The sequence below is a fragment of the Benincasa hispida genome, chromosome 4 (genome assembly GCF_009727055.1).
Source record: "Benincasa hispida cultivar B227 chromosome 4, ASM972705v1, whole genome shotgun sequence".
NCBI lineage: Eukaryota > Viridiplantae > Streptophyta > Magnoliopsida > Cucurbitales > Cucurbitaceae > Benincasa > Benincasa hispida.
The window spans coordinates 33051218-33065974 of record NC_052352.1 but is presented as its reverse complement, the minus strand read 5'-3'; the positions used below and the strand labels follow the sequence as shown (position 1 = coordinate 33065974).

The 14757-nt window shown below is 29.2% G+C and overlaps 2 protein-coding genes across 2 annotated transcripts; both read right to left on the bottom strand.

The window, feature by feature from the left end:
* Nucleotides 1-460: 460 nt before the first annotated feature.
* Nucleotides 461-3322, bottom strand: LOC120076167 (myosin heavy chain, skeletal muscle-like). Its single transcript, XM_039029935.1, has one exon. The coding sequence runs from the start codon at nt 3320-3322 to the stop codon at nt 461-463; it is 2862 nt and encodes a 953-aa protein (XP_038885863.1).
* Nucleotides 3323-12746: 9424 nt separating this feature from the next.
* LOC120075138 (cyclin-dependent protein kinase inhibitor SMR1-like) lies at nt 12747-13873 on the bottom strand. The gene has a single exon (XM_039028312.1). The coding sequence runs from the start codon at nt 13637-13639 to the stop codon at nt 13268-13270; it is 372 nt and encodes a 123-aa protein (XP_038884240.1). The 5' UTR covers nt 13640-13873; the 3' UTR covers nt 12747-13267.
* Nucleotides 13874-14757: the final 884 nt, after the last annotated feature.

Sequence of the window (14757 nt, the reverse complement as noted above, 5' to 3'; positions counted from 1 at the left end):
AATTAGCCAAGGTGTTAAAGAAAAAAGAAAGAAAACAACATAATTAGCGATAGGGTAATGTTATGGATTAATCATGATCATAATTTAACTTTTAAATCTTATTAGATTAGTTTTGACTTTTGAGTGAGGAATAAAAAAATTCCGCAAGGGATTCCAACAAAGACTATGCAGTTGTTGTAGCAATTTATCTTGAAATTTTGGAAAACACAATCACTATTACTATTAACATTTAATTTACATTGAACAAATAGATAATATGGGTTTAAGTAGGCACATACCTATTTGAAAAGACTTTTCAAGTGTTTAATTTAAAAACATTTTTTTAAGCACTTAAAAAGTTATTTCAAATACGATTTTCAACAATATACAAATGGGAAAAATGGCGATGATACCTTTAATTTCTATGGATTATCACAGGTTGAACCATAAGAAAGTTTCCATTGATTAACTCTTCATGGTTCTACATTTCTTCATTTTTCTGTTTTAGCTTCTCTTCAAGCACTTGAATTCTCTTGAAACAGTCTTCTTTGTCCTCCTCTAGATACTTCATTTTCCCTTTTAAATGGCTATTTGTTCTTCTTAACCTTGCAAGTTCATTTTTCATCTTAGATTGCAAAGTACAAGATGCTTCTTTTGCACTCAACTCCCATTCGAGCCTCCAAACTTTTTCTTCAAGGGCAGTTTTACTTCTTTTATAATCCCCTAATTCAGTAGCTACTTTTTGCATATCAGATATTTCCTCCAAATATTTCACATTTTTGCCCTTCAGTTTCTCATAATCTTCACATAACATCTCAAAGGAAACTTTGAGACACTTATTTTGATGTTCTGATTCAATGAGTGATTTCTTGAGTGCCAAAACTTCATCTTGCAATTTTATCTTGAGAGTTGAAACTTCTTCAGCTAGATTTTTTCTGTCACTTTCAGATGATTTCAACTTAAGTTCTTGCCTCCTTAGCATATTCTTCGATTTCAATTCGCTATTTTTCACATTTTCTAATGAACTCAACACTTTTCTGTGACAATCCATAAGAATCTCTTGGTTTTGCTTTGAAACTTCTAGCTCATTTATAACTCCCATCACTTTGCTTTCTGATTCCTTATGAATGTGATCAATCTTGCTCTCATATAGCCTGAGTTTTCCTTGAGCTTCTTGCAAAGCAGCTTCTAACATTGCCTTATCTTCTCTTAAACAACTTAGTTCAAGTACAACTCCTCTCTCGGTTTCATCATAAGAAGTTGTAGACATTTGTTTCATGAGGTGCATAACTTTTCGTTCAAGATTATCGACTTCAGCTGTTTTTTCCAAGTACATCTGATTTAACAGGCTATCGTCCCGAGCAACGTTTGTGTTATGTTTATGGATTTCTCGAACCAATGCATCGAGCTCTTCGTTTGTGGATTTCTCTTTCGAACTAACTTCCTTCAGCATTCGACAAAAACTCGCTTCTAGATTTTCTACTTCATTTAAGATCCCGGAAGACAGTTCGAGCGTGTCGTTCACTTCGACTTCTAAGATTGCACAATGTTCTTGTAAATCTATCCTTTTCTTCCTTACCTCATTATTTGATATCTTCAATAAAGAATGTTCCTCCATTATACTCTCAACCATAGCTTGCAGCTTTTTGTTTTCTGTTTTCAAACTCTGAATCTCTTCTAAAGCTTCAAAGAATTGTTGCTTTCTTGCCTGTAACTTCTCTTTGAAATCAATTTTTTGTGTCATTATTTCATTTCCCAATTCACATACTTTGTTCTGTAGTTTCCCAACATTAGACTGTGAATCTTGTAACAGCAAAGAAATCGACTCCTTTTCGTCAGTCAGGTACCTTAGAACAGCCTCCAAGCCACTTGTTCTTTCTGATAAGCAAATATTTTCATTCTCTAGTTCCATTAAGTGCACTTCTAATTCATCATTTCTTGTTAACTTCAATGATGTCTTGCAAATAGGATCCACACTGCTTTTCCCGAGAGAACCGGTCTTGCTGGCCTCCGTTCGACTCTTCTCTTCCTCAATCCTTGTAATCTGAGCTTCCAACTCCTTTTTACATTGCTTCAATCCTTCAATCTCCCTGTCCTTCAGCATATTTTCATACCTGAGGCTACCAATAATAGTATTCTGCTCCAAACCGATATCGTCGAATCCAAATTCCATATGCAGACTCTTAACTCCTTCATATAAACCACAACCTTCTTCATGAAGCATAAAACTAGTTTCAAACAAATTCTTGAGTTGGATAAATTTGTTGAAGATAACCTCAACTTGTTCTCCAACATGAAAACCTTCATTTCCACAACCATCCATGAAGTTGCTTTTGTAATCTAAAGATGCCATCAATGCAGAGGAATCCATTCGCTTCCTCTCGTTTGTCGCTGAAATTCGACAACATTCATACAGTTCAGAGAATAGTTCAGAGATCTTTATGACAGCATTTAAATCAGGCAATAGAAAGGAAGAAGCTGAGTTTCGACACGCCTGAATATCCCTCCTTGATTCTTCAAGCTTGAATTGAAGATCCATATTTTCTTCTTTGAGCTCTTTGTTGTCTTGCTCAAGCACCTGCAGTTTCTTTCTTAGAACTTCTATTTCTTTAAATGGGCTGCAATTTTCACCATTTTCGAAACGGAGGCCTTCAACACCTTGAGTTTGGAAATCATCAGAAAATTTTGTGTCCATGTTTGTTTTCTTTCTATTATTTTCAACTAAATTCCCAAGAACTTCCTCTCCACAACTTAGTGTTTTCATGGCAAGTGGAATTACCACTTGATTCTTTTGAAATTCTTGCAACTGATGTAAGTGAAGCTTCAAGGATTTACTTCCATTTTCTTCGGGCGCTTCACGTAATCGAAAAATGGTTTCTTCGACACACGAACCATGAATTTCCTTTCTTATTTCCTCAGGAAAATCTTGATCCTCTGAGCTTGTTCTCTTGTTATCTTCACTGCTAATGCTATATGTATCCATATCTTCAATCTCCATCTGCTGCTTTGAAACAAGTTCAAGATTTGCCTCTTGACTTCTCTTAAGCTCCAAAGCCAAATTAACATTCAAATCTTTTTGAACCTTAATTTCTCTTTCCCATTCCTTTTTTATGATATCTTTATCCTTCATTTGAAAAAGAATGTTTCCTTTGGCCTCTTGTTTTTCCTTTAGCTCCTCCATCAGCAACTTCAGTTTATCAAATTCTTGCTGCAATCCATTGCATTTAGTATGTACCTCCAAAACCTCCATCTGAAGACTCATCCGGTGCTTCATCTCGGCTTGAAGTTCGCTTCGAAGCTTATCCAACTCCGCCATAAGTCTCTGAGAATTCTGCTTCCACATATCCACTTTTGCCTGAAACAGCTCGATCGTGGGGTCTATGATACAAAGTTGATATTAGAACATAATCGAAACTAGACCGCAGTTTTCTCGTTGGCTGCCAGAGGTACCTAGCAACTTCTGAGCCAGATGATGAATGATTTGATCTTGTAGATCCACTAAAATGAATGATATCAAGAATTACCATATTGAGTGCCACTGAAATCTTGTCTTTCTCCATAATCTTTTAAGACCCCACTCATCAAAGTGCTTTTCTTGGAAAGATCTTCTCTTCTTTATGGTATCAAAACTACTTCCTGTTGCCACAGCAGAAAGCTTAGTTAATCACCAGATTCTGTTATGGATTCGATAAATAAATAAAATAAAAAACGTAAACCGTAAAGAATCAACACACAAATTTATGTAGTGCACTAACAGTGTGTTAACTACATCCACGAGCATGAGCAAAGAGAGAGAGTAATTTATTATTAGAGAGAAGGTATCCAGTATAATTACAAAGGTACCAGTAGAGTTAGAGAGTTTCTATAGTGCATTTCTATAAGCGTCAGATAACGGATCCACGAAATTCACTTTAACATTTTTTTGCAGTTCAATAGTAAAGACAAATTTTGATCCACTTGAAAAGGTTAAAAGTAAATCTGACCCCATAATTGTGTTTACTTTACAGTGTATAAAATTATCACTGTAATTATTAGGAGCATGGAAAAAGCTTATATAACTTTATACAAGAGTGCTTTTTGATCATGTAGTTATGCTAATCTTTTTGTTATGAATTTCATGAAACCTTGTATCATGTCGAAACCGAAAGGGATCCTTTTCGAATCCGCATGCTTCGTACCGTATCAAATTTCATGTAGCATTTAGAATATTTCGGTTAAGAATTAGTGCAAACTTAGTTTTGTAGTAATTAAATTAGTTTTTATTTTTAATTTATGTTAGTGGGTTAATTTAGAGTAGTGTCTTCTAAATAGGAGAATAGTAGCTTAATGGATTAGTGAGATTAATGAAGGAGATTTTCGATGTTAGTAGTAGATTTTTAAGGTTAGTGTAGTAGTGGTTAGTTTTATTATTTGTTTATAAATACTTGTACTATTCCACTTCAACGAATATAGAACTCAATTGAAGCACTTGATCCTCCGTGCAATTTTTTTCTCTTGTTTCCATCTACCATTTTCTTCGTTTTGTTGTTTTTCATTACAATTTCTTTCTTCCCTAGTTAGTTAGAACTTAAACAGTCATCCTTAGGAAGTCACCAAATAAAGCTAGCTTTAAAACCTTTAGAACCTAAGAAGTTAAGCCAAACAAACCCTGTGGTTTTTCTGGAAGCACTGTAGTTGCTCAGTTGCTAGCGAGAACAAGATGAACGTAGTATCGAACTAGTATCAACTTTTAATCAAACCACACACTTGAATCTCGTTGTTAGAGTTAAAAAGTTGAATTTTAACCCGATAGCTAAAGTAGGGACAAGGATTTATATATTAGAGATGGATCCATATGATGAACAAAATTGGATTTGTTCTTTTGTCTAGATGAATCTACATGGATCTTTAGTTATAAAGCTAGGCATGTTTTGATATTCAGATCATAACTTTCACAAAAGCAAAAAACAAAAAAACCAAGAGTAAGAATAGATGAAAATTCTAGAACATTGCTTCTATTTTTTATTTTTTATTTTTTTACAATAATTAAAGGATGTGGATCGAACTTCCGACCTTAGACGAGGGATTGCATTGCTAATTTCCATTAAGCTAGTTCATTTTAGTTCATTGTCTCATTTGCCTTAGCAATTGGTTAATTTATGCATCCATGTAAGAAAGCCAACTCTATTCTTCTTAAAGGAGAGTTATAAGGTAAAAGTTGTGGTAGGTGCTATCTCCGTTGAAGTTGCAAAGAAAAGATGACACTTCTCAAGGTCAAAAAATGAGTCAAATATTTCAATAGGTACTTATTGGTAACGAGTTTATGAAATTTATACTTGTTTTCTTACAATATCGTAAACAAATTCTTTACGATAATATTCACATTTAAAAAAACCAATATTTGAATTCTGAGTCAAATTCAAAAAACAAAAACAAACTTTTAAAATTACCTTTTCTTTTTTTAGTTTTCTAAACAAAAACAAATTTGAATTCTCACCTCTACCTATTGAAATTTAAAGAAAAAAAATGTTACAAGCATGAGTAATTAACGGACTTTCTTTTAAAATATTAGGAACCAAAATTTAAACTTCTAACACAAAAATATATCTGCCCTAGTCACAATTTTTTTTTTATTGAACAAAGGCTTAATCACTCAATCAAGATTTGAAATTCTATTTTTAAAAAGTATTTGGAAGAAAATATAACCATTTTTTAAGGTCATTACATGAGATGGGTGAATGATACGAACTCATAAATTCTTGGGTCGTTTGGTTTTTGGTTTTATAAATGGCTGGAAATAAACGATGTCTGGGAATAGAATGCCCAAGAATAAAATGTCTGGGAATCAAAGATGATTGTATTTGATTGTGCATGGAAATACTATCAAAAAATTATGTTTGTATTTAATTTTTGAAATCAAGCAGGAACAACTTATATAATTTAATGGATTATTTAATTAAATAATAAATATCATTCAATATATTGATCAAAATTAATTAATTGAAAATCAATAATAATTTTAATTATAAATATTTGAAAATCAAGTAATTTATAATTAAAATTAACAAATTAATATTATAAATATGTTTGTATTTAATTTTTGAAATCAAACTGGAATATCTTATGTAATTTAATGGATTAATTAATTAAATAATAAATATCATTCAATTTATTAATAAAAATTAATTAATTAAGAATCAATAATAATTTTAATTATAAATATTAAAAATAAAGTAATTTATAATTAAAATTAACAAATTAATATATTTAATAAACGTCATATTAGTTATAATCTAATACTTAATCGTTTTTATAATTAATTATATTCAACATTAATAATTTCAATTTTAATTAAATAATATAAGATAATATATTTTAATAAACAATACTAAAAAAATATAAATATGATATGTTAATAACGAATGAAGTAATACAAATTAATCACTATAAATAATTAATAAGGATTATATATTCATAATGAATGATCAAATTAAAATCAATAATTAATTGCTTGATTATTAAACAAACAATAAGATAACTATTATTATTAGTGAAAAAAGAATTTTGTACCAACTATTATTATTGAAAAAATAATTTTTGTACTAATTAAATTTAACTAATCTTAGTTTACTTATTAAATATAGTTGAGATATTATTTGCTAATTAAATAATAATTTATGTAAAAAAGTAATAGCATTAATTTAATAAATTTTTATTATAAAAATAAGTTAAGTAAATATTTTAAGTGAAATTTTTATAAATAGAGAAATACAAAAAATATTTATACTTTATAACAAAAAATTCTAAAAATGTTTGTACTTTTGAAACTGCTATAAAATGTAAATATTTTAAATTTTTTTATATTTGAAAAGACCTCGTATTTTAGTAGATTATTATTGATTTGTTAAAATAAATATTTGTATTAATTTTGTTAAATTAATATCAATTTATTCCCAATGAAATTATATATAAAATGAAAAAAACTAATGGAGATGGGAAAAGAGAAAACCCACGATTTTGGAAGGGAATAGAAAACTCTTGTAAGAAAGATAAATTATTAGAAACTATGAAAAAAAAACATGGAATTTGAATTATTGTGTTAATTTTCATGCAGAAAATCTCTAACAAAATGAGAGAAAATAGAGAAACCTTAACCATTTAGAATATACTTATCTAAAAAGCGCTACAGTATGCTCATGATCACATTATTCATAAATCTATTTATTAAATGTTTAAAATAAATAAATAAGGACTTTAAGAATAATTTTAATGGCCAAATTGAGCTCAGCTCAAAAGTAATTGACATGCATTTCAAAGTTAAAAATTCGATCTTATTATGAAATCGACAAATAAAGAACACAAAAAACGTAAAAGTAGACATATAGATTTACATGGTTCACTAACAATATGTTTGCTACTTCCCCAGAGTAGAAGAGAACAATTTTATTAGAAAAGTAATTCAAAATTATCGAATAAAAGTATCTTTAGGGTTTAGAGAGTTTATATAGCGCACTTCTCTAAACCTAAGATCATAAACATAAATGACACAAAAATGTTAAATACATAAATATTATAATAGCGAGACCCCATACATCATACTTAGTCTTTCGAAGCGTCACATACCATATTCAAGGTCTACTAGTTTTGTATCACTAGGGCAAGTGGGAGAATTGATGGATATTGTGATGCCCTAGTTTATTGTATTTGTACATTTTATTCTCTCCATGTTAACTCAACATTGTATATATTTGTATATATTGATACACTGGAGTTTTAGTCCAAGTGGGAGTATTGTTGGGTTTTATGTCTTAAAAACTCGTAGTTTGTAAAATAATAAACATTTTTTATAATTAATATACTTGTTATTGATCTCATAAATTGTATAAAAGTCTAAATCCAATAAACTAAGATCCATGACTATAGTATGAGTACTTGAACTTTATGTGGATACACAATAGTGGATCAGGTTCGAGTAAATAGTTAAAATGATCTATGGTACATGAATGAGGTTGGATATCTTATTTTGATAACATTATTGGATGCGGCCTACTCTGTAGTTGTTACAAAAAATTGTAAAGTACTACATATGATGTGATCCTCCGACGAATCTCTATCTCCACCATTGTAGTACTTACAAGAAAAAAAGAAATTGAGTGAAGTGAAGTAAGACGGCATCTTTTTGGAAAGGATGAAAATATAAATGGATTGGATAATGAGAAGAAAGAATATATTCGATTGGAAGAGATGGGTTCCCATTGTTTTTTTGTTCTTGGAGGAGCCCCCGGAACTTTATCCCATGGAGGAATTTCGAATCGGTCAAACTGGGCCACTAATGGGCTGGGCCCAGATCCAAGCCCATTTGTGGAATTATGGGCTGGGCTTTCCCATTCAGAACCCTCTCTTTTCACTTTTCCATGATTCCTTTCTCTCTCTTAGAAAAATACCACTTACAATTTTAGGTTTAGTTTTCATTTGTGGTCTCTAATTTTTAACATGGTACGTATTTAATTCTTAAGTTTCGAGTGTTATCTCAATTTAGTCTTTAGATTTCAAAATATTATAATTTTATTCATAAGATTCGAGTTTAGTTTTAGTTTAGTTTTTAGGTTTCAAGATTTATCCAACTAGCCTCGATTTTTCATTAAATACTCACTCTCAGTCTTTGGCGTTCATGTATATTAATAAATTAAAATTTTAAAATAAATTTTAATAATCTAAAAAAACAATGAAACTTAAATAACTATAATTTTTTTATTTTAAAAAATATAATCAATAGACGTTAATACTTAAGTATTCAATGAAAAATCAAGATTAAAAAATGTAAATATTAAAACCTAAAGACGAAATTGAAACAAACTCAAATCTCAAACGTAGAATTGCAATATTTTGAAACTCATGGACTAAATTGAAATCAAACTCAAAACTTAAGAGATTAAATGCGTAACATTTTAAAACTTAATCGAATGGAAACAACCCAAAACTTAAAAGCCCAAAAAGATATTTTTCTTTTATTATTTTTTCTCTCTCTTTGTTTTTTTTTTTTAATTATTTTTATTTGTTATTTGTTAGTTAGTTAGTTTGTTTGTTTTTTATGAAATGATTATTTGGATAAAAGAGAAGGGAGAAGAATGTGACATTCACATGAAAGAAAAAGGAAGGAATTGGATGAAGTGGACAAAAATAATCACCTTTGCATTAAGACAACTAATAATCATTGATCTTCAATGCTCCCTCCTCACCCATTTCTCCATTTTCTTTTCTCTTCTTTCCTCTCCCCATCACATAAATTCAATTTCTAAAAAAAAAAAATAAATTGAAGTTATTTATTAATAAATACTTCATTTCTTAGAACAATACTTTTCAAACAATTTATTTGAATAAATGTAATTTAAAAAAAAAAACCCTAAAACTTGACAAACCTCCCTCTTTTTCTTCTTAATGTTCCTTGAGAGAGAGCAAATGATATTTTTTATGTTTCTTCAAGATCAAGACACCATTGAGTATAGCTTGAAAATCAAGTTCTCTCTCTCATAATATTCCTCATGAGTAACTTAGAGGGAGAGAGGTTTTTTTAAAAAAAAAAAAAAAAAAGGTGGGTAATTGAGTAATTCCAACCTCTTTTCACTACATTAACTTCTAAAAACATGATAAAAAAAAATGGATCCAACCACTACTAATTATGTATCATCTTTAAGGGAAAAATAATATGCATAGCCATTGGAGTAGCTTTTTGCATGCTCCTTGTTTGTGTTTTAATTCTCTTCCCTTCTTTAATACTATAGTGTGAGAGAGTTGGCCAATATGCTTCACTATACTAATTAATGTAAACTTCCCTATTCTAACATTTAGGGTAGAAATCAATTTATATCCCTGAACTTTAGGTGTTATATCAATTTAAATTCTAAACTAATAATTGTTTCAATTTAAACATCGAACTTTAGACATTGTTTCAACTTAAACTTCAAACTAATAATTGTACCAATTTAAACCCTGAACTTTCATAATCGAGTTTAAATTGATACAATTATTAGTTTGGAGCTTAAATTGATACAAATCTCAGAGTTCAGAGTTTAAATTGATACAACTCCAAAGTTTAAATTTTAAATTGATATAATTATAAGTTTAGAGTTTAAATTGATATAATCTCCGAAAGTTTAGGGATATGAATTGATATTCACCCTAACATTTATATATAGAGAGAAAGAGTACATATTTTAATGGCCTATATGGACTCATTAATTTACCTAAGCTACTCCCTTCAAAATTATTCATTTTATGATCTAGGAGTACTATGACTATTGCCTAACCTTGAAATTGTGTATTGATTATGTAAGCAAATTTGTTCTCGTACTTATATTTGAGAAAAAATAATACATACATAGGTATATAGTTGGCAAATTTGTCTATAATGATGAACAAAACAAGTGAAATGGGCAATGTCACTTACTTTTTGTATTAAATTCAAAAAAACATATATAAAAAAAACATGTTAAGGTTTGTAAGTTTTCATCTAATTATTACCTTCTTCTAAATTTCATCATCTAATTATATTAAAAAGATAGAAACAAAACATCCAAATTCTCTTCTGTTTTTTTTTTAGTATAATAAAAATAAAAAGATTTGAAATATAAATCTTATAATAGATGGTACATTCATATATAAGTTGAACTATATTTTTTTTAACGTTAAAATTATCTATTAATATATTAATTGCATAAGATATTTTGTTTTCATGCTTTGATTTGAAGAATTTATAAGTTTAACTGTGGAAAAAAAAAAGTAGAGGGGAAAATGCCCCTTTGTCTTAATTTTTTTAATAAAAAATCATATTAAAAAATGTTATAAGTTAAAGTTTTTTCATCTAAAAAAATTAAAATATATATAATTTTCCATTTCATGAAATTTGTAGCTTTGCCCTTAACAATGAACACTGTAGACACCTCCATACATTTTCAAGGATGTGATTTTTATTTAATTACATTAAAAATAGATGTCATTAAGACTAATGTACGTTCTCTAGAAATTGTATTGTATTGTCAAAGTAAACTTAGTTCGATGATAATTAGTATAATTTTTTTCTAGAGATCGAAGGTTCGATCTCAAATTCCATTGTTGCTATACTAAAAAAAAAATTGTATCACACTAATTAAAAAAAAAAAAAAAAAAAAAACATTGTACATGTATAAGGGTGATTGCACAATATTAAGAAATATATTTTTCTCAAGGTGAAAGGATAATGAAATTTTGCCTACTATAATTTTTTATTAAAAAATTACTTTGAGAATTGTTCAATTTTTATACATGAAGTTTCAAATGTCTAATTTTCTCTTTGTAATTTTATTGAATTTTAAATTCATTTTCTACGGCTATTTCACTGTTGGTTTTTTCTATGGCTAGTTCATGGTTGATTTTTTCAAAAACTTATTATCCATTAGTCACTATAAATTTTAGAAACATTATTCACATATCATATTTTCTTATATAAAAATTATTATTATTATTTAACCAATTTCAAAAAAAAAAAAAAAAAAAACTTTTAAGATTCATTAAAAATATAAAGACTAAAATTGGACATATGAAAGTATATGGACTAAAATTAAACAACAAAATATAAATACTAAAATGGTTTTTTTTTTCTTCCCTTCACATGATTCATAATATTTTAAATAAGAGAAGAAAAAAAAGTCTGAAAGCCAAAAAAAAAAAAAACAATAAAGAAATAGAAATTTCCAAGGGTTTGATTCATATGTTGAATGAAAAAATATATTTTCTTCTGTTGAAAATATATATACGTAGGGTTCAATTAATAATGATTTATAATTTTGACTTAATTCATCAGCTAAAGGATAGGCACAGCCACTTGCTGAAATAGCACAATAAAAGTGCTATCTAACTATTCATGATAATGTTCCAAATATTAATCCCAATATATATAAATTTTCATATTTTCCTTTTTATATATTTCCACTCTTTTTTTTTCTGTCAATTTACTAAAATAAATAATGTTGAGCTGAGACATATTAAATTTACCCCTTTTTCGCCTGGGGAAAGTTGTGGCCTACAATGGGACAAAAAAAATTATATATGATAATAATATTTCTATTTAATGTCCCATATTTTGAAATTTATTTAATTTTTTCCCGTGTATTTTCAATAAATCTTAAACAAAGTATTAAACTCCATCGAAAGGTCGACATTTCTATCAATATTTTTACGTTTTTATGAGTTCGATATCAAGAAATGAATCGATATTTCTATTATATCATAGAAAAACTCAAAATTTACAGTAGATAACAACTTTTTTTAAAAAGAAAAATCAACCATAAACTAGTCGATCAAATTTGAAATTTATTGAAAATATATATATTAAAATCGAATAATTGTAAATACAAATATAAAATAGAAGAAACTTTTAAATATAGAGAATAAAATAATATTTTAATATTTTTCATAAAAATTCAAAATTTGCTCTCCCTCTTTCTTTTTCTCTCTCTTACAAATTTCAACTCCCCCCAAATTTTCTCTCTCTATATAATTTGAAATTGGAGATGGAATAAAAAAAATAAAAAGAATTTTGGCAAGCACTCCCTCTCTCTCTAAAATTTGAACTTAGGAAAAATTCCAATACGTCTCTCTCTCTCTCTATCTGGAAATTGATCGAAAAACACTGGAATATAATTATATATAAAATTATAAAAATTCCCAAAGCCGTGTGAATTACTCAAGCAGAACAAAAACCAGGGCAAGAATCTGCAGATCAATCTCCCATCTCAATCACAAAAGCAGAATTGAAGAAATCATCAACAGAATCGTATAATTTTCACTAATCACCATCGAAATTCATGAACTCTAGACCCAATTATTGCAGCCATAGATCGTATTCAAGCCAACAGTACAACGAAATAGTTAGGGTTTTCCAAGAGTTTTCGATTTGGGAATATTTCAGATCGACAACAGAGAAAGAAATCCGCAGGTGAAGCGATTAAAGAACGAATTTCAGGAAATCGTTGAGAAATTTCGGAAACATATGTGCATAATTTTGTTTCTAATCGGTTGGTTTTGTTGATAATCCTAATACGATTATCTATCTCTGATTATGCAATTAAGAGGACTTCGCATTCGATTCGATTCGATTCGATTCGGTTCCATGTGTATGTACGTGTAATAATAATACACATCAAAGAGCTGAGACTCGCTATGGGAGAGGAAAAGAAGAAAAAAGAAAGAGGAAAGAAAGAATTAAAGAAGAATTGATTTTCTATAATCGGTGTAGTAATTTAGGGCTCAAACCGGCAATCTGGCTTATTGATCAGGTTGACCGGCAGCAGGTCCTCTTGGGCGGCGCTGTGGAAGAAGCTTCAAGATCGTAAGCGGATCGGAAGAAATTATCGACTTCTTCTTGATTGACGATCTCGAAGAATTTGAGCTCCATGGTCAACTTCCTCTTGCAAGGGACCGGCGGGCGTTTAGGCTTCTTGGGAGCGCCAGGACAGCTGAGGATCTTGGGAATCTTGTGCTCGGCGGAGGTGGGTGTCCGGCAGGAGCGGCGGTCGAGGTCGGAGTCGCGATCGGAGGCGGATGATGGTATGTTGTCGGAAAGAGAGGGTTTGGGAGGGGATCGGACCTGTAAAGGGAGGCGGATTTTGGGGAGATTTTTGGGGAATTCAAGGTCCATGGACATGGCGGAAAGATTGGTGGAAAGGATTATTGAGAGATTTGAGATTGAAGAAAGGAAAGGGAAGAGAGGGGGAAAGTGGATGAGTATTTATTTAGGAAATCACTTGGAAGATGTGCCTTTGAAGAAGCTAAAACAGCTTTCAGAGAATTGGTGAGTTTGGTGAATGAATGAATAATGGCTTATGCTTTCTTTTCTCTACTTTTAACTCTCTTTAAGCTAACTCCGTTTCACACCTACTTCCTACATCCTATCCAATACTCTCTCCATTTGTCAAAACTCTAAACTTTTCTAATTCTATCAATTTAATTACGTTTTATTCCATATTTCATTTCATCAATATCGTGTCAAACTTATGATTTCAGTCAATTAAGCTCTTAAATTTTCATTTCCATTTTTTTTTTAATAATTTATAGAGACAATTTTGAAGATTTAGGGATTTATAACACACATTTAAGGGTAAATGACTCGAAATTAAAAGTTTAATGGCTTTTGACAGTTGAAGGATTATTTGACGTGATTTTGAGAGTTCATAAGCTAAAGTTGTAACTTAACATTTGTTTAATCATTTCATCTCGAGCTTCAACTTAGTCATATTTTGGTTTTTTATTTTTAAATTTAGTTACATCATGAGTTTCCTCTCCCTAAACCTAGTTGTGTTTATTAAATTTATGAACAAAAATTATAGTAAATTTGTAAAGTTTCAAACTTTAGGTTTTATTTTGTATTTATGTTTTTAAAAAAGTTTATGATCTTTTCAATAAATTATTATAAATTTTTTGAAGTAGAAGGATCCTAGACATAATACACATATAGCTTTAAATCTTCAGAAATTTATTATAAAATTTTAATGGAACTACTCTAAAACTTCAAGTCCAAACTTATAATTTAAAATTTAAATTTCTATAATTATTTATCTTGATTCTTATTGTTGATTTTTTTTCTCAATTGTATTTAATTAAAAATTGAAAATTGAAAACTAAGCTATATGATATTTGTCTCTTCATAATGTTTATACCCTCCTTATTACTAACAAAAGAATCCAAATTGAGCTTACATTTCATAACTTGTCAAGGCACACAAGTAATTTTCTTTTATATATATATATTTGACCTTCACCTGCT